Source organism: Schistocerca cancellata, chromosome 2 (genome assembly GCF_023864275.1).
Source record: "Schistocerca cancellata isolate TAMUIC-IGC-003103 chromosome 2, iqSchCanc2.1, whole genome shotgun sequence".
NCBI classification, from domain to species: domain Eukaryota; kingdom Metazoa; phylum Arthropoda; class Insecta; order Orthoptera; family Acrididae; genus Schistocerca; species Schistocerca cancellata.
In genome coordinates this window covers 327,069,870-327,087,588 of record NC_064627.1, presented here as the reverse complement: position 1 = coordinate 327,087,588, position 17,719 = coordinate 327,069,870, and the positions used below count along the sequence as shown (strand labels likewise).

Below are 17,719 nucleotides of genomic sequence, written 5' to 3'. Positions count from 1 at the left end.
GGAATTCAGTCACTACATCATATCACCATTCGAGAGAGTCCTCAATGCATGTGCGGCAGATAAAAGGTTGGCGTGACATGTCGATCTGGGTCGACAGCCGGCAGCTTTCATCTTTCGTGTACTGTAGTATTTCGTCGTAAACCGTTCCTTATTCCACATTGTTTGTCCATTAGTCTTAATCCTATAACCCGCTAGCAGCTCACCAACTGATGTGGCGTTCCTGTGATTCCGTTCCTGGCAACTATAGCCCGCAATGGAAATTATAAAATGTGTGGTAAGATCTTATGGGACCAAACTGCTGAGGTCATCAGTCCCTAAGCTTACGCACTATTTAAGCTAACTTAAACTAACGTACGCTAAGGACAACACACACACCCATGCCCTAGAGAGGAGTCGAACCTCCGACGTGGAGAGCCGCGCGGACCGTGACAAGGCGCCTTAGATCGAACGGCTACCCCGCGCGGATTAACCCGCACAAACTGTCTCAGAGAAGTGGTTTTAGCATAATATTCAGAACCTGAGGTCAGACATAGTAAGTGCGAGCTGTTGCTTTAAGATTTCCGCTTCAAACCACAAGGATTTATCCACTTAGCATGAAGGTAAATATGTAACAAAGAGAAGATAAATGCTAGGATGGAAATAGCGATCTGTCTGACAGTCTGAAGACTGATTTAACAATAGTTGACAAACCTCCAGAAAGCAAACGGACTATCTCTCCTGATCCCACTGACTACCCATTGTGAAGTCACTTACTACTCACTGTCTCTTCACTCTTTGTGAATCTGACTAGCCATTGACTGCATGTTCAATTGATCTCCCACTGTTCAACTGACTGAATATCCCTTGACTGCTACTGCTTCGAAGTTCTGTTCTTGACTTCCTCATTCTATCTAGTAAAGCGTAGAATTTTCTTTCTTATCGTCTCTGACATTGGTGGGCTCAGTTTTTGTGCCCACTTAAGGACAGCTTACGTTTTTGTCCTTGCATTCCAGTCTCCATGCTGGGTGAAAATTTCTTATCTAAGTAGAGGTGGCGAACATTCTGGGAACTTCTGTCTTATTCTCAACGTTTTACACGTTGTGGCAGTTCCCAGTGTTGAGTGTAGAATACCAAGAAAAGTATGTAGAGTGTTTGTCTGCATTCCCCAGCTGTCGAGAAAGCAGCCTCATCACAACAAGCCAGCTTGTTTGTAGTAGGAAGCCACTGCTTCACTCATGTGTCTGCAGGTTTTCGTGACGTACCCGAGGAGAGCAACGCAAGTACCATAACCCGATATCCCACACACATCGCTCAGTGAAAGAGCAGCCACAGTAAGTAAACACATGTCTCGGCTTGTCCATAGATGCTCGACTGTTTCTGAGATAACGACCATCGGAGTTTTCAGCTTATTTTAATTGCCTTTGAGGGGGCTCTCGTTTCAGACCCACTGTTGGCACAATGGTTAGCATCAGGGCCTTTCACCTTTGCGTCCCGTGTTCGCAACCTCATTATTATTTTTATATTACTTCACTTTTTTCATTTGTCTATCCTTACCCACAGAAGGTTACTATAAGAATCTTTCTTAGCAAGTTCGGGGATACAAAGACGTTATGTTAATTCCAAATTTATAACTGGGTTTCACAATAACTGTCATACATTTATGATATATGTGTTTATGGTATTTTCAGCGGTAACTATCTTTTTAAATTCTCACGTTGTAATATTTCATTCCTAATTCGTGTATTTTATTCTTACGTTGGTTCTTCAGGAAGATTTGATACATTCCTGTCGATGCTACCATTAGGAGAAACATACGACACATAGAACTTCCAAACAGTACGATCATCGTGCGAAGCCAGGTTTGCCACAGAGATTTTTCTTCGTATGAATCGCACTCGGGGAAGAAAGGCCTTTAACGTTGCTGAAGATTTCACGCGTTGACAATAATTTCGCAGCAGAACGGATCACTTTTCCCAATACTGGCCCTTTCAATTGGTTATGGATCAAGATACACTACAGGAAATTCACCAAAACCAATTTCAAACAGTTTTTCCATTCATTTATTGTTTTAATTTTTTTTAAATTCATTCACCAAAAATACAGTTAGTAGGCGAATACTAAAAACGTTATTTTAATATACATTGAAAAACATTCGTGTTGTTATCTTATACGGATATGGGTAAATAAATTAAAAACGAAAATGAAAATAATAGTCCGGTTTCGAACACAGGGCCTAAAAGTATGAAGCAGCAACGCCAGCGACCGTGTCACCGCTTCGGCAGAACTATTTACGTAGTAAAAGGTACATACAGGATCTCGAATACATTTTCTCAGAAGCCGTCAAGGTGTCTACGGGTAGTTCGATATCCATGTTAGTTTATTTGGACCCCTATCCCACTAACCGATGTTTCTGGGAACTGGGGTTAGGTCACTTGACGTATTTTGCTTATTAGCACCATCCCTCTACCTGTCTGTTGGACTGTAAAGGGAGCAATTCCTCCGAATGGTTCAAATGGCTCTGAGCACTATGGGACTCAACATCTTAGGTCATAAGTCCCCTAGAACTTAGAACTAATTAAACCTAACTAACCTAAGGACATCACACACACCCATGCCCGAGGCAGGATTCGAACCTGCGACCGTAGCAGTCCCGCGGTTCCGGACTGCAGCGCCAGAACCGCTAGACCACCGCGGCCGGCAATTCCTCCGACTCTGAAGCCGTCACATAAGATAAGCCGACCCCGTCTGGTTTCTGGGAAAGTGTCATGTAACTCATTTCTACTTAAGAATCTCCACTTGTTTTCAGTTCCCGGTCGCGAAGTGTTGTTCCCTGGACTTTGTCTCTCTCTTGACTGTCATTGTTAGCTACATTGGCTTGTTAGCGGTTTGTTTTTTGAAATACTACATGGAGTCTCTCCTGACTGTCTGGTTGTTGATTACATTTGCTGCTTAGCAGTTTGTTGATTTAAATGCTACATAAGGGCCTTGTTTTCACAACCCTATGTGTTATTTTGCGCTTATTCTATTTTGTGTTCCACGTACTTTAATTTTGTGCAGCATCATCTTATGGCAGCGGAAAATATGTCAGAGATGCGACTGAAATGTTTTGTAAAGCATATGTGAAGTTTAGTAAGTGCATGCACATTGTCGTCTTATCCGTTTCAGTGGTTTTTTATATGTCATAGATTTTTAAGATTTACAGTCAATCAACAACAAGTCTAGTGTTATAGTAAATATGTGGTGATGTTACTGTGAAACTGTATGCATAACTAACGCCACTATTGAGACTGGAGGCTCCATTTTCAGGTGTCTTCTGAGACCACACTCTTATGGTCATATACTGCACTATAGACCAAAACGGAGAAGTGAACTAGCTAACAGCTTCATGTGGAAAGTATTGTGATCTAGCACATTACGACGTAAAGCAACTTCAAATGTCTGAACCATACATTCGTTGAGAGAGAGTTAATTTTTAGGAGACTTTTACTTCATCACTTTCACTAATACCTCGGCATTCCGCAGCAAAACCAAAGACTAAAATAACAATTCTTAAAGCAATCTGAATACTATTCTTTTGGATAGGGCGTCAAAACGTGCTGCAAGATGAAACAGCAGAAAGAAATTCAATTTGCAACTTCTTCAGAAATCCAACCAAAAGGACGCATCTTATTTCATTTTACAGCATGAATAAACGTTACTACCAAAATGTTTTACTCAAATGGTTTCCTGCAATCAAAGGCGAAAACATACTGGTGCATGTTTAAGAACCTGGGCCAAACGTAAAACTTACTTGTTAAATCGTTCTTACATTTACCATAAAGAGTTGCAGCCAAGAGCATTTCTTATTTATCCCTGTGCCTCTTTCCACATCCACTTCCTTTTAGAAGCATTTGATTTTTTTTTCTCCTTTGTACTTACACAGCAGTGAAGAACGGAGAAGAAAAAAAGCTGATAACAGAAAACAGACTGGGTTAATAAACGTGTCAGGCGAAGGATAAAAATAATAAAATTTGAAATGTGACGTTAGATGAACGGTTGCGGTTCATAAGCAGAAGTCGAAAACTACCGAAACAAATGGTGGAATCGCTTGCTGAAGACGTTCAATGACAACTTACATAAAGTGTCCCATTGCTACCCAGGAGCAAGAATTAATGTTATCAGATGAAATAGAAAGCGGATGAATAATTAATGTCAGAATGGACCTGTTACCTACTCCTAGGCTGAAGAAGAACTTATCTATTTCTTCGGAGCGTTAGGCGACGTCCGTCTTTGTTTTGAATGAATATAGCTGAAAAGAGATGGAATACTTTTGCTCTTTCCATGCTGCTGTACAGCTACGTCACATGTTATAAATGTGAACTAACAGTAGCATTCGTGCCATTTACTACAGTTAAGAGGAAGAACTTGCACCTGATAACCAAACCCCAAAATCTACCAGGGAGAACTTATAACCTGGTACTTGCTGTTAACCGTCTTCTACATCTTATTCTCCTCTGGTCTACATTATATTCACTGCCCACCAAGAGAGTGAATGTCACTCTGTGGCTATGTGGGCATGTGACCCGTTAAGAAAATATAAGCAGAATAAAGGTTAATGGAGAGTCATTCTAAGAATGATATGGCCGACAAATTGGAAAATCCATTAACCTAAGAGACTTTGGATGGACTTAGTAGTATGCCACAGCGTCTCGGAAGGTGCATCTCAGAAATGGTGAAGCTAATCAGCTGCTCGCGTGTCACTGTCACGTTTCATCTATGGAACTACGGTGCATAACAGTACAGAGTACACTGCTGGTGCTGCGGCAAGTGTAATTAAGCACAGCGTTCAGCGCACGTTATTGAACATTGGGATACGCAGCACATGACCATGACATGTTCCGATGTTAACCCAATGGCATCGTCAATTACATCTGCAGTGGACGGGGGATCATCGACACTCGACTGTAGATCAATGGAAAGGTGTTGCCTGGTCGCATTAATTCGTATTTTTGCTACACCAGGTCGAGGTCTCCGGATACGATACCAGCCAGTCCAAGGGTCGCTCCAAACACCACTGCATCACGGACGCTGACCGGTGGGAGCAGTATTGTGCTATTCACCTGGACTTCCATTGGGCCTGTGATAGTAACCAAAGGCACCATGACAGCTCTGGGCTGGATGTTAGTGGTGATCAAATTCGTATTTTCATGCTTAATAGCATTTTTCATGCTTGATGTCAGCCCCAATGGCAGAATCAGCTTCAAGAATGGAAGCTGTTTCACAGTGCCAGGGTGCGGTGTTTTAGAACAATGGGAGTCGACTCATGCTGACGAATTTCGTTTGATCTGAATCCACTGTAGCACGAGTGGGACGCTATCGAGCACCAGCTTCTGGCCCACAAACCAACGGCGCATAATTTATGAGAATGCGCGTCCTCCACATGATATCTAAGGCACAATATAATCCCTTCACCCCTGTAGCCAAGCAGGCGTCTTCTTTGCATTCCACCAGGGGGCATGTGGGTTTCTACAGCGCCACGTAACGGCATTGTGCATGAGCTCGCTGTCAGTCGTTTACCACCGATACCAACAGGACGACCATCCAAGGGCAGGATCAAATGGTTCAAATGGCTCTGAGCACTATAGGACTCAACATCTTAGGTCATAAGTCCCCTAGAACTTAGAACTACTTAAACCTAACTAACCTAAGGACATCACACACACCAATGCCCGAGGCAGGATTCGAATCTGCGACCGTAGCAGTCCCGCGGTTCCGGACTGCAGCGCCAGAACCGCACGGCCACCGCGGCCGGCCAAGGGCAAGTGCCAGTGGACATGGACAGTATGACCATCTGCCAACATTGAATGTCATTTAGAGCGGGTGTGTGGCTGTCTATTGTTCGTGAAGCACGTTGCGACCTCGGATTTGGTGGAGCAGTGCGACATTTTGCAAAGGAATTCATGGGCAAATTGGGGCTATTCATCTGTGCTCATCGGTTTTGATTAGACATCTCTGGTAAGGACATGGTGTGTGAACTCATCCCCTTACTGCAGGATTCTTTGTGTGTTTAAGAACTAAGCTAGATACTATTTTATTCAGTGAGTTTTGGATCCAAATTTACTAACTTACACTGTGGTGACATGTCGTGGGATACCTCATTTTGCCCCGTGTAGAACTGCAATTTGACGCAGTGTAGGCAAGCAGCATATAAAATTCACATCAGTCTTTCCTTTGTGTGCCAGCCTAGCCCGCTGTAACTAGCTCTGACGTCATAAATGTTGCGCAATACATTAAAAATCAAGTAAATAACCTGGAACGTTTGTAGCATGTCAGGAGTAATACTAAATCAATATGTGTTGAATATCAGTTCAATAACTTTAACCATTTTCGAAATTTGGACGCTTTTCTGTAAAAATCATTGGCGCAACAGAAAAGAGCTAGAAATTTAAAAATTTATATTGAGATTCCTTTTGCATAATAATTTAGTAGAAACAGTATTCTGGATCTCACGAATTAAAATTTTAGTTGAAATTCATGATTTTCTGGTTTTTGTCTTAGAAATTAAGGAAGCAAGATAGATTAAGTAGGCGAATAAATAAGGCTAGGATGTTTAAATTTAAGTAGAAGGGAAATGTGAGAAGTTTCAACTGAACAACTATAAAACTATAGCTATAGCGTATCTCCAAAGAGCAAGTTCAGAGCTCGTCTACTGCGTGTAGTGTAATTAAATTAATTCTCTCGCCCAAAATATTTGACTTAGCCACGTCAGACTTTTATTATGATTACTTACCTGTGTGCTGATTGCACATTTAAATTGAGAGCTTCATTGGCCATCAGCAAAGGAAGCAATGATTTATTCGATAACTTGAAGTGGTGCATTACTAGCCCAGCGGCTAGTCGGGAGAGCGGATTTGATCAGGCGTTCCCTTAGCCGTCTGCACCGCGGCTTTGTATATAAGAACGCTGCGCGAGAAGAAAGGCCCCAGTTCTCTCCAGACGCTGATTAGCGCGCCACCTGTGCTGGGAGTCGTGTCGCGTTGGTATCATTGCTATAAACAGCCTCGGATGCCGTAATAAGTTACTCGGGATACGCGTAACTATGAAATCATTTTCAAGTGAAGTGTTAATTCTGGGATGACTTTAATGATCTATCTTCAGTTTGCGTATGTCGTATTTTCACGTGCTCTGGTAGTTGGATTGTGTGGATTCTTTTTGGTCTGTGACTTTCAGAATATAGTGAACATTTAGAGAGAATAGTTTTTGATTATGAATCCCAGACAATCTCCTAATTCCTCAGAGCTATAAGCTGTAGCTATAAATGTATTTCTCAAATGAAGTGGGCACTAGGAATTCTAATTACAGGCTTCACGTTTTGCTAATCACTTTCTGGTTGCCAATATTGTAGTTAGAGAGCCAGTGTTGAGAATGGCAAACAACAGCATAAGTAATACAAAACATTTTATAACATTAATTCCACCCACTGCCCCACAGCAGCATGGACTCAACAATTCGTTGGAAGACCCCTGCAGAAATATCGAACCCTGCTGCCCGTATAGCTGTCATTATTTGCCAAAGTGTTGCCACTGCAGTATTTTGTGCGTGAACAGACCTCTCAAGTAGGTCCCATAAATGTTCAATGTGACTGATATACAGTGATCTATGTGTCGAAGTCATTCGCTCGAACTGTCCAGAATGTGCTTCAAGCCAGTCGCAAACAACTGTCGCCCAGTGACATGGTGCATTATCTCCCATAAAAATTCCATTGTAGTTTGATGAACTTTATGAGTGGCCGCAAATGGCCTCCAAGCAGTCGAAGATAACCATTTCCAGTCGACGATGGGTTCAGTTGGACCACAGAATTCAGTCCACTGCATGTAAACAAGGTCCACCCATTATGGAGTCACCACCATCTCGCATAGTGCCTTGTTGACAAGTTGCGTCCATGGCTTCTTGGTCTTTGAACCACACTCAAACAGTAACATTAGCTCTTACCAAATCTGGACTCATCTGACCAGTACACAGATTTTTTCAGTTATCTAGAGTCCAACCAATATGGTCACGATCCCAGGAGAAGCGCTGCAGGCGATGTCGCGCCGACAGTAAAGCCACTCGCGTCGGTCGCCTGCTGCCATAGCCCAATAACGCCGAATTTTACCGCAGTGTCCTAAAGCATACATTCGTCATACGTCTGACATTGATTTCTGCAGTTATTTCACGTAATGTTGCTTGTCTGTTAGTACTGACAACTCTTCGCCAACACCGCTGCTGTCGGTCGTTAAGTGAAGGTCGTCAGCCACTGTATTGTCTGTGGTGAGAAGTGATGACTGAAATTTGCTGTTAACTCTGTGGATCTCGGAATATTTAATTTTCTTACGATTCGTGGAATTAAATGCCCCATGCGTCTAGCTCCAATTACCATTCCGCGTTCAAAGTCTTGTTAATTCCCGTTTTGCGGCCTTAACCTCGTCGGAAGTCTTTTCGCACGAATCACGTGAGCACAAATGACTGCTCTGCTAATGCACTGCCCTTTTATATCTTACTTGCGCGATACCGCCGGCACCTGCATATGTGCATACTGCTATCCATGACTTTTGTCACCTCAGTGTCCGCTTATGTCACAGTAATTCCTATCTGTCTGATTTGTGCTCGGATTGTAATTTAGGAATATTACTTGTAAACGCTTTGTGTAACTCTTTTTTTCTTCTTAAAATTAATTATTTTACTGCTTCCTGTTTTACTTGAAGCTCTGTCGGCGCAATTGTTTCAATTATTTACACCTTCTTTTTTACAAATAGAATTACCTTGAGTCATATGCATCCATCTCAAAGCGTTCGGGGTGATAGGTCGCGGGCGATGTAAAAAGCAGCTTCCTAACCTTTCGTCTCTAACTGAGGGAGACATCTCCCGAGATAAAACGGTGTAGCAGTCTTATACATGTTCTGAGTGAAGAAGACGCCGGCCATGAAAGCGTACATTGTGTGGGTTCAAATAATATTTCACTGAAGATTATATTTCACTGTGTTTTATAATTTCTCATTGCTTGTTTTCATTTGCTGGTGCTACCGGTGTCAAGCGGTGTGCTGAATAAAGGTCTAGTGACGGTTGATTCATTTTTGTTTGGAATATGTGTTAGCCAACACTTTTCTATCATTTTTGATAAAGGCTGAATCCAGAAACACCATGTAATATTATGATAAAACTGAAAATTTATAAATATTACAATGCTGGATTTTTTTTTCATTTGCGATGGTTAAATTTAAGGTGTTTAGACGAAAAAGAATAATAATATTTTTACAACTTGTTAAATAAACTGTTTTCTGAGTGACGTGTTATGTTTGCCACCTTGTCACTCCCTGTTACTTACTTGCTAAAACATTTAAATCTGTTTTAAGACAACTGATTCCACATGTGTCAGTAAAGCTACCAGACTTGTCGAGTCTATACCATGCAAACTAACTGCGGTATTGTGTTCTAAGGGTGGTCGCAAATTTCGTCTCATGAGGGTACATAGTAGTGAACGATGGAAAATTACAACAAACTGGTAAAATCAGAAAACAGTCTAGTTTGATTTATGTGTCAGAAGAAGAAGAACAAAAAACATTTAAATGTCGCTTTAGGTGCATATTTCAAACTTGCAAGTAGTTGCCGTAAATTAATTAAATGTTTGATGGAAATGGAACCTATTTCTGATGAAGACCAACGAAAATTTACCTAAAAATATACCCTTTTCCACCAGAGAGCAAGGAACAAAGTCGGCAAATGAAACAAAAACGGATGAAGAACTAAACTTACAATGTACGATAGGCCTACTGCTAGATAAAATAGGTACAGCTTCACCTATTTCTTTAGATTGTCTTTCGATATTAATTCAAAATGGTTCAAATGGCTCTGAGCACTATGGGACTTAACAGCTGTGGTCATCAGTCCCCTAGAACTTAGAACTACTTAAATCTAACTAACCTAAGGACATCACACACATCCCTGCCCGAGGCAGGATTCGAACCTGCGACCGTAGCAGTCGCGCGGTTCCAGACTGCGCGCCTAGAACCGCGATACCACCGCGGCCGGCTCGATATTAATTTCTCACTTTCAATACTGTTTTTGCAATCGTAGAAAATAAAAGTGACTGATGCATATTGTTTTAATTTATTTTGTATAATAAACTTTCAAATCATAGTCCACCATGGATATCATGAAATTTTACTTAATGTGCAAAAGCATGTCACAGACATATTGCTATTAATGTTACACAGATCCTTTTATCGAAATGATGTGGAACGAGTCATTTTACAGGGTATACTACATGATTGGTGTTAACATTAATGAACACATTATTATTTTTAATTCTACCCAAGCAACTACATTCACTTTTTGTAGTAGATTCCCATTTTTAGTGCAAATTCGTGAATGGAATAGAAGGAGTTGTTCAGGGAAATTATTTTAAATTAGAGTTAACAACTTGACCCTTTACCTGTCGGACATTTTATTTTGTTAGCCAAATGATCAAACATTTTTGTTGCTGCATTCTGAGCTCCTGTCTGAGGCACTGACAGCTTTAACATTAGATAATTTTGCCTCTAGTTTTGTAGGTATTGACGTGACTATTCATCTGCAGTTGTGATGGATTTTTTATGACGAATTTCATTAGCCGATATATGTATTCTGATGGCGTGGTTAAAATGCCCAGCTCCTTGAAGAACTCATAGAGGATGTTCGTGGATGAACACCACATATTATTTTTACTGCTCAATTTTTTGCAATCAATACTTTCCTTCTAAGTAACCAGCTGCTCTACAAAATTATTCCATAAGACATTACTGGGTGAAATTATGCAAAATGTGTCCGGTAGTTGATACGTTTGCTTCCAAGAATAGCAATTATATGAAGAGCACAAGCAGCTGACCTTAATTGTTTGAGAAGCTCAGTAATACGTTTCTTCCCATCCCAGTTTCCATCAGTATGTGCACCCAAAAATTTGGAGCATTCTACCCTATTTACTGACTCCTGCTTATGTGCTACATCAATTGTTCATACGACTATGTGTTATGCAGAACTAAATGTAGTGCGTATTTTTTTTTCCAAATTTAAGGAGAGTCCATAATCACAGATCCACTGAACAATTCTTTCGAAAATATAACTTACCAGCCCTTCTGTTGCTTTCTCTCTATGCGTTCGTTAAAATGTTCTAACTGTTGTCAGAGATTGAGCAGCTGCCTGACTAGAGAGTTGAGTCTCTGCGGAAGGCATCAATTACCTGCGCCTGCCTGCAGCCGCCCGCAGCCCCTGCCCACCACCTCCCACCTCCCGCTGCAGCACTCGGCTGCCTGTTACAACCTACCCCTCGCCTCCGACATCCCGCTTCCCGCCTCCCGGCGGGGATGCGTCGCTAATGAGGCGCTGTCGCGGCGCTTGTCCCTGTCCTGTCCCTGCAGGCGGCGCGAGATGAACTCGCCCCGCCCACGCCTGTCACTCCAGGGCCAGGTGCATCGCCTCTGCCGACAGCTGCTCGCAATCACACGCCTGCCAGTTGGAGGGCTTCGCACCCAGCGCTCAAGCAGCACGTGTTAATGCAAGTCATTCCAGGAGCACACACCATCAGGTGGCTTGCGGATTATGGATGTAGATGTAGATGTAGAAAAAAGAACACAGCCCGAAACGGCATCATTTTAACGTTATGCCGTTTATACAGGTGTTCTAACTGTACAGAATCCTTATATGATTTACTGGCATCTTTCAGTACCAACTTTAGTGAAAGAAAGTCCAGATTCTACTTCACGTGGAGAAAAAAAAATATAGGTCTGTACCAGTTTCCCAATTCATAGGCAGTTTTGCTGTTTTCTGTAATAGCTTTTCTGAGTTTTCAGATATGGATGCTTTAAGTCAGGCTGCTACATCGTTCAGCTTCTTCTGGTGAACTGAAAAGTATACAGTAACTGATAATATTTTCGTATTTTGGATAAACTGGTATGTAAAACAGCAAATGAAATGGGAGTAGAAACTAATTTTATTTTGAAACGTTCGAACGTATTATAGCTATGTGTCAAGCTGGGAATCGTGTTCCGATCTGGCACACAGTGTCACTCTGCAGGTAAGTTTCAAATCAGTACATATTTCACTGCAGAACGAAAATTAATTCTGTAAATGTGCATTTATAATCTGAAAAGAAATCTTAATTCCCTTGGTGCTTTATAACTAATGGGCAACCTAAACCTAACGGTTTAATTGAGTGTACAAGAAGGTATTAAATCTTCCTATTAGCATAACTGTTTCTGATTGTTTTGCTTTAACACAATGTATCTTGATGCACCACGTATAGAGTGCAACGCTTTCTAATATGCTTGTCCAATCTCTTTTATAGTTCTTCACATTACATGTACGTTAGTGACTTACAGAGGCTATGTACAGCACATAAAATTAACATGTTGATCAACTACTACAGTGGACTTCGTAAGCACTGTTATTTGTATCATGTAAGTGTTTCATACTGATTACGTACGATCAAATTCAGCGTTTCACATTTGGCTTTACGGATGCGCGAATGTTCAAAAGTGAAACGAAACTGGTAATCGATGTGAAGACAGTTGCAACAATAGACTGTAATAAAAGATATCAGATTAAATACAAAATTTCTTAGGTCATTACAAAAAAACGAGGAGTCTGATGCCACGTAGGTTCAAAAAATGGTTCAAATGGCTCTGAGCACTATGGGACTTAACATCTGAGGTCATCAGTCTCCTACAACTTAGAACTACTTAAACCTAATTAACCTAAGAACATCACACACATCCATGCCCAGGGCAGGATTCGAACCTGCAACCATAGCGGTCGCGCGCTTCCCGACTGAAGCGCCTAGAAACGCTCGGCCACGATGGCCGGCGATGTAATGTAGGGCTATGATGAGTTGGTAATTAATTAATCAACTCGAATCGTGGTTGTATCAGTCTGAGACGAACCAAGGGCTACAGCAAATTAACCGAAGCTTTCTTTAACGACAGGAGGGTTTTGACACAACAGTAATTTACTAGATATATCTTGTTAACCTTCGAACTGACTTTCCACGTCATTTATGTGGGAAGTAACAGTGTAATGTGGATTCTGAACCACCAGAAAACTTGGTGTTTTCAAGATGGACAAATTACTGGTAGAGGAGAAACAAGAGACAGGCAAAAAGTCATAGTAGCAACTTAAGACCAAAATTGAGACATTTAGATTCGTAGTGAAGGTTGTGCTAGTCACAGTGAAAGTAATCAGAAGTGAAAGGTGAGGGTGTACCTATTTTGCTTGCACGAGGACGTTCGACGCTTCGTTTATGAATAAGTCCTCAAAGTTAGTACGTTCATGTTTACTCTACTGTGTCAAGGAAGAGTTTCCGTTGACTAATGGTGGTTTATTTTCTTGTTTATTTACGCTTCAGAGAGTCGTGACTATAAGACAACAATTTCTCAGAAATAATTTCCAACTTTTTAATGACCAGATCGTGAAGCAAAGGGCGAATGACACAATGCTTGGTGCGCTACGCAGAGAAGTAAATTATATTAGTCTGTGCTCCGACGTAAACGTAAGGAGTACTCTTTCTTTCGCTCTAAGCACTGCCGAAAATGTAGCAGTCGAATTGTGCCGGAAGGAAAAAGTAAACGGAAGCGCGGAGGGTCGAGATTGAAAAAGGTATTCAGGAACGCAGCAGCCAGCGCGCGACGTTATTCTACCTTTATTGAATCCGGTTCCTCGTCCTGCGGGGCGGGCGGAATGTATCCACCAGCGGAAGAACACCAACTCCCGAATACATTTTTTCCCTCCATTTCCGTCTGCGTTAAGGGCTACGAACAGAATTGCCTCTTACAAAGTGAACACATCTGCACGCACTGACTAGAGGCACTGATAGCAGTTTCTAAACTTCCACCCTGTACAGCTTTCACACAGGTCGCCAGCTTACGACAGCTTCATTCCATTACCAGTTGAAAAGTGCCGTGATTCCGAGATGGTAGCAGATTAAAATTCGTATTATAACTGCAGCGACACCACAGCCGTCGAGAGCAGCGCATTCGAGACGGCAAGCGTGGGCCAACCCTGAACCGACGAATACCTGGTTGCTGAGACGTGCGACTGTCCGAAATGACGAGGCCTCGCTAACTCAAAGTCAGTGAATGCCATATCATAAAACGAATGCATTGTGTCGCCAAGAAGAGGAAACGAAAATTTTGTATTGAGATTTTCTAAACGAAGCGCAGTCTAATCGTGTGTTTTATTAACATGACAGTTTGTCGACGGAACCAGTAGCGGGTTGTGCTCATTTTCGTTTGTGGGGTCTAGATAAAAAGTCAATAAATTCATAACGGAACTGTTTCTTTCACAACCTTCATTTATATCCTATAGCTTTAAAAAAAGAAAAATTGTAAATATGATAATCATACAGTAATTAATACATTCCTGATTCACAAAATACCGTGGTTCATTATAAACTTTCTTATGGGACTCGTGTGAACCTTTCGCTCGTATACAGTTTTAAATAATGACAGTATTTGGTATAACTGCAGTCGTTGGGATGAGGGTAGTTGCGAGATTTAAAAAAACTTTAGAAATGAACAGAACGACATGAAATAATACCCTGAATATATGATACATCGTTGTATATATATTTGCATTCACATAATTTTGAACAAACTTTCTTACAGAGCATTTCAAACCTGAGTGTTAACGATATTTAGCGTAAGAATCTAATCTTAGAGTACTTTTTGTTCTTTCGTTTTCTTTAAGGGATATAAAATGATAGTTGTCTTAGTTACCCTTGTAAAGGCTGCATAAGATGGTCCGTGAGTAAAGGCGAGATTTGAAATACAGACCTACTCTTTTAAATGTTGGATCAGATGTGTTAAATTATTGGTATACAGCAGGTTTTGCGGTGCCTGTCAACTGAGCAATAATTTTAAATTCATTGAGCTTTGTTATAAACATGAGTGCTCCATTGACTAATTCCTGTTAAGCGTTCAGGTTTTTTATCAGCATGACAATAGTGTTTTCCTTTAGTACAAATTAGTTTGGCGGTGAAAAGCGAGTCTCTTATTGGTGAGTAATAAGTTAGTTTCGTTGCCCTTTCGTTTATGATAGTCAAAAGCCCCTTCCGTGTTAAAATTTTCCATGAATAGTACGTCTTAGCACATAATCGGTCAACAGTATGAGGAGTTGGTTTAAAAAAAGCCTTCTAATTAGTGTGTGTGGAGAGAAAATGACGTTGACTTAAGAAATAATACACTTACGGAAAAAATAAAAAGTAAAATTGATAGGCGTGTTTCTACATCTGAAAGATGATGTCGGTTCAGATTTCCCTCCAGTAGGATAGGAGTGCCGCTAGTAGCGCCACTATTAGGACGGAAATGAGGTTTGTTTTAAACACGTGCTGTAATGGTCGTGAGTGTTAGTCACCTATCAGAGTGGACGTGGTAAGTTGATGTTAATCAAGAATACCTTCAAGCCGTTATCAACACTTCACTGAGTTTGAACGAGGTCATGTAGTAGGACTACGAGCAGTTGGATGTACTTTCTGCGACACTGCAGAATCACATTAATGTAGAGTGAAGACGTGTGACAGAATCAGAAATCAGAGATGGCTGAAAATCAGGAGTATGAGATGGGAAATGGAGAGTATCAGCAGGACGGTGGTGAAAAGAAATTCCAGTTTGACGTACAGCAGCAACAGCAACAAGTTAATGGTGAAGGAGAAGGAACAGATGAGGCTGGGGGAGGTGGTGGTGATGCGCCAGCAGACAGCGGTAGCACAGAAGCACCAGGAAGAGACGATGACAGGAAACTGTTTGTTGGTGGCCTCAGTTGGGAAACAACTGACAAGGAACTTAGGGAACACTTCCAAACATATGGTGAGATTGAGAGTATTATTGTAAAGACTGACCCAAGCACTAGTAGGTCAAGAGGGTTTGCCTTCATTGTTTTCTCACAGGCAGAATCAATAGACAAGGTATTTAGTGCACGGGACCACATAATAAATAACAAAAAAGTTGACCCCTAGGTACCTACAGATACAACGTATCTAATAGAGCCATTAGAGGAAAATGATGGAATTAGATGTATCACATTGTACTGTACGTAGAATGTTGTACGGGTTCAAAACGTTGAGGGAGAAAGAAAAGTACCCGTACATATTGACAATTTCGGAGTGGAGGACAAAGAGTTGCATAAGGGAATATTAGTAGCTACAGTCAGTACTTTAGAAGAAGAAGATCTCATTTGTTCAGATATTTCTGATGGTCAGAAACCAGACGCCTATAAAACCGCATTACGCCAGAAGATTGAGCATTTGAAAGGAAATAATAGAGACACCATAGAAGCAGTTTTAGTCGAGTTCCAAAATTTATTTAATGCAGGAGGTCCACTGCCAGCAACAGATTTCACACAGTATAGGATCCCATCAGGAAATAGCCCCCCAGTTTATAGGAAGCCTTATAGAGTTCCGCATCACTTACAGCCAGTACTGGATGAATTTTTAGAACAGCATCTAAAAGATGGAATTATAGAATATTCTGATTCGCCTTATAATTCAAATATTGTAATTATTCCAAAGAAGTCTCCCGACGGTACGAAACGATGTAGATTTAACAAACTAACTATCTCAGATGTTTATCCTCTTCCACACATTACAGATATCATTGACAGTTTGGGTAACAGTAAATACTTTTCAACAATCGATTTACGTAGCGGATATCATCAATTGGAAGTTGCACCTGAAGATAGGAATAAAACAGGATTTTCTACCCCTGGAGGCCAATGGCAATTTAAAATAATGGCTTTCGGTTTGAAAAACGCACCAGCAACTTTTCAAAGACTACTCGATGGAGTATTGCAAGGACTCAAAACTCACCAATGTTGTGTTTATCTAGAAGATATTATTGTATTCCCCAAATACATTAATGAACATGCTGCGTAACGTTTTCCAGAGACTTAGAAAAGCTAAATTAACATTAAATATGGAAAAATGTAGTTTTGCATTGACATACCTAGAACATGTCATTAGTGAAAAAGGAATTAAAACAGATCCTGGATTAATTTCGGCAGTTAACGACTTCCCATCACCACAACAGGAAGTACAAAGTTTCATTGGTCTCGCATCGTATTACCGAAAATATATTCAAAATTTTGGTGAAATTGACCGAATCTTAACCGAATTATTGAAAAAGTGTACAAAATTTCAATGATCTGAAGATTGTGAATCAGCATTTCAAACCCTTGAAGATAAGTTAACACACTGTCCAGTATTACCCTACCCAGATTATAATAAAGAATTTATTTTATCCTGTGACGCAAATGGTCATTCAGTAGGAGTTGTTTTGACTCAGAATACTAATGGTGCGGAACACCCCTAGCCTACACTTCGAGACAACTAACAATGGCAGAAAGAAATTATTCCACAACGGTGAAACAATTGTTAAGTGTTATTTATGGCAATACATACTTTAAATGCTACTTGTATGGTGGGAAATTCAAGGTTATTACAGACCACACAGCTTTAAAATGGTTGCTTGGGTTAAGGGATCCATCTAGTTGTCTCACCCGTTGGGACATATGTCTTTTCGCTATAGATTTCGAAGTTATCCATAAACCAGGCAAAAAACACACGAATGCAGATTGCCTAAGTCGGAAAATAGCACTTTTGGAAGCAATAGGCCGAGATACTGAGGACTGGAGAAAGGCGCAAGATGAGGATACAGAATGCAAAAATACACAACTCAAAAACAATTTTGCTTTGAAGATG

General features: G+C 40.9%; 1 protein-coding gene across 1 annotated transcript; it reads left to right on the top strand.

Annotated features, from left to right (window-relative positions):
* The first annotated feature begins 15,528 nt into the window (after positions 1 to 15,528).
* On the top strand, positions 15,529 to 15,979 carry LOC126145404 (RNA-binding protein squid-like). Its single transcript, XM_049915555.1, has one exon. The coding sequence runs from the start codon at positions 15,560 to 15,562 to the stop codon at positions 15,977 to 15,979; it is 420 nt and encodes a 139-aa protein (XP_049771512.1). The 5' UTR covers positions 15,529 to 15,559.
* The last annotated feature ends 1,740 nt before the right edge of the window (positions 15,980 to 17,719 follow it).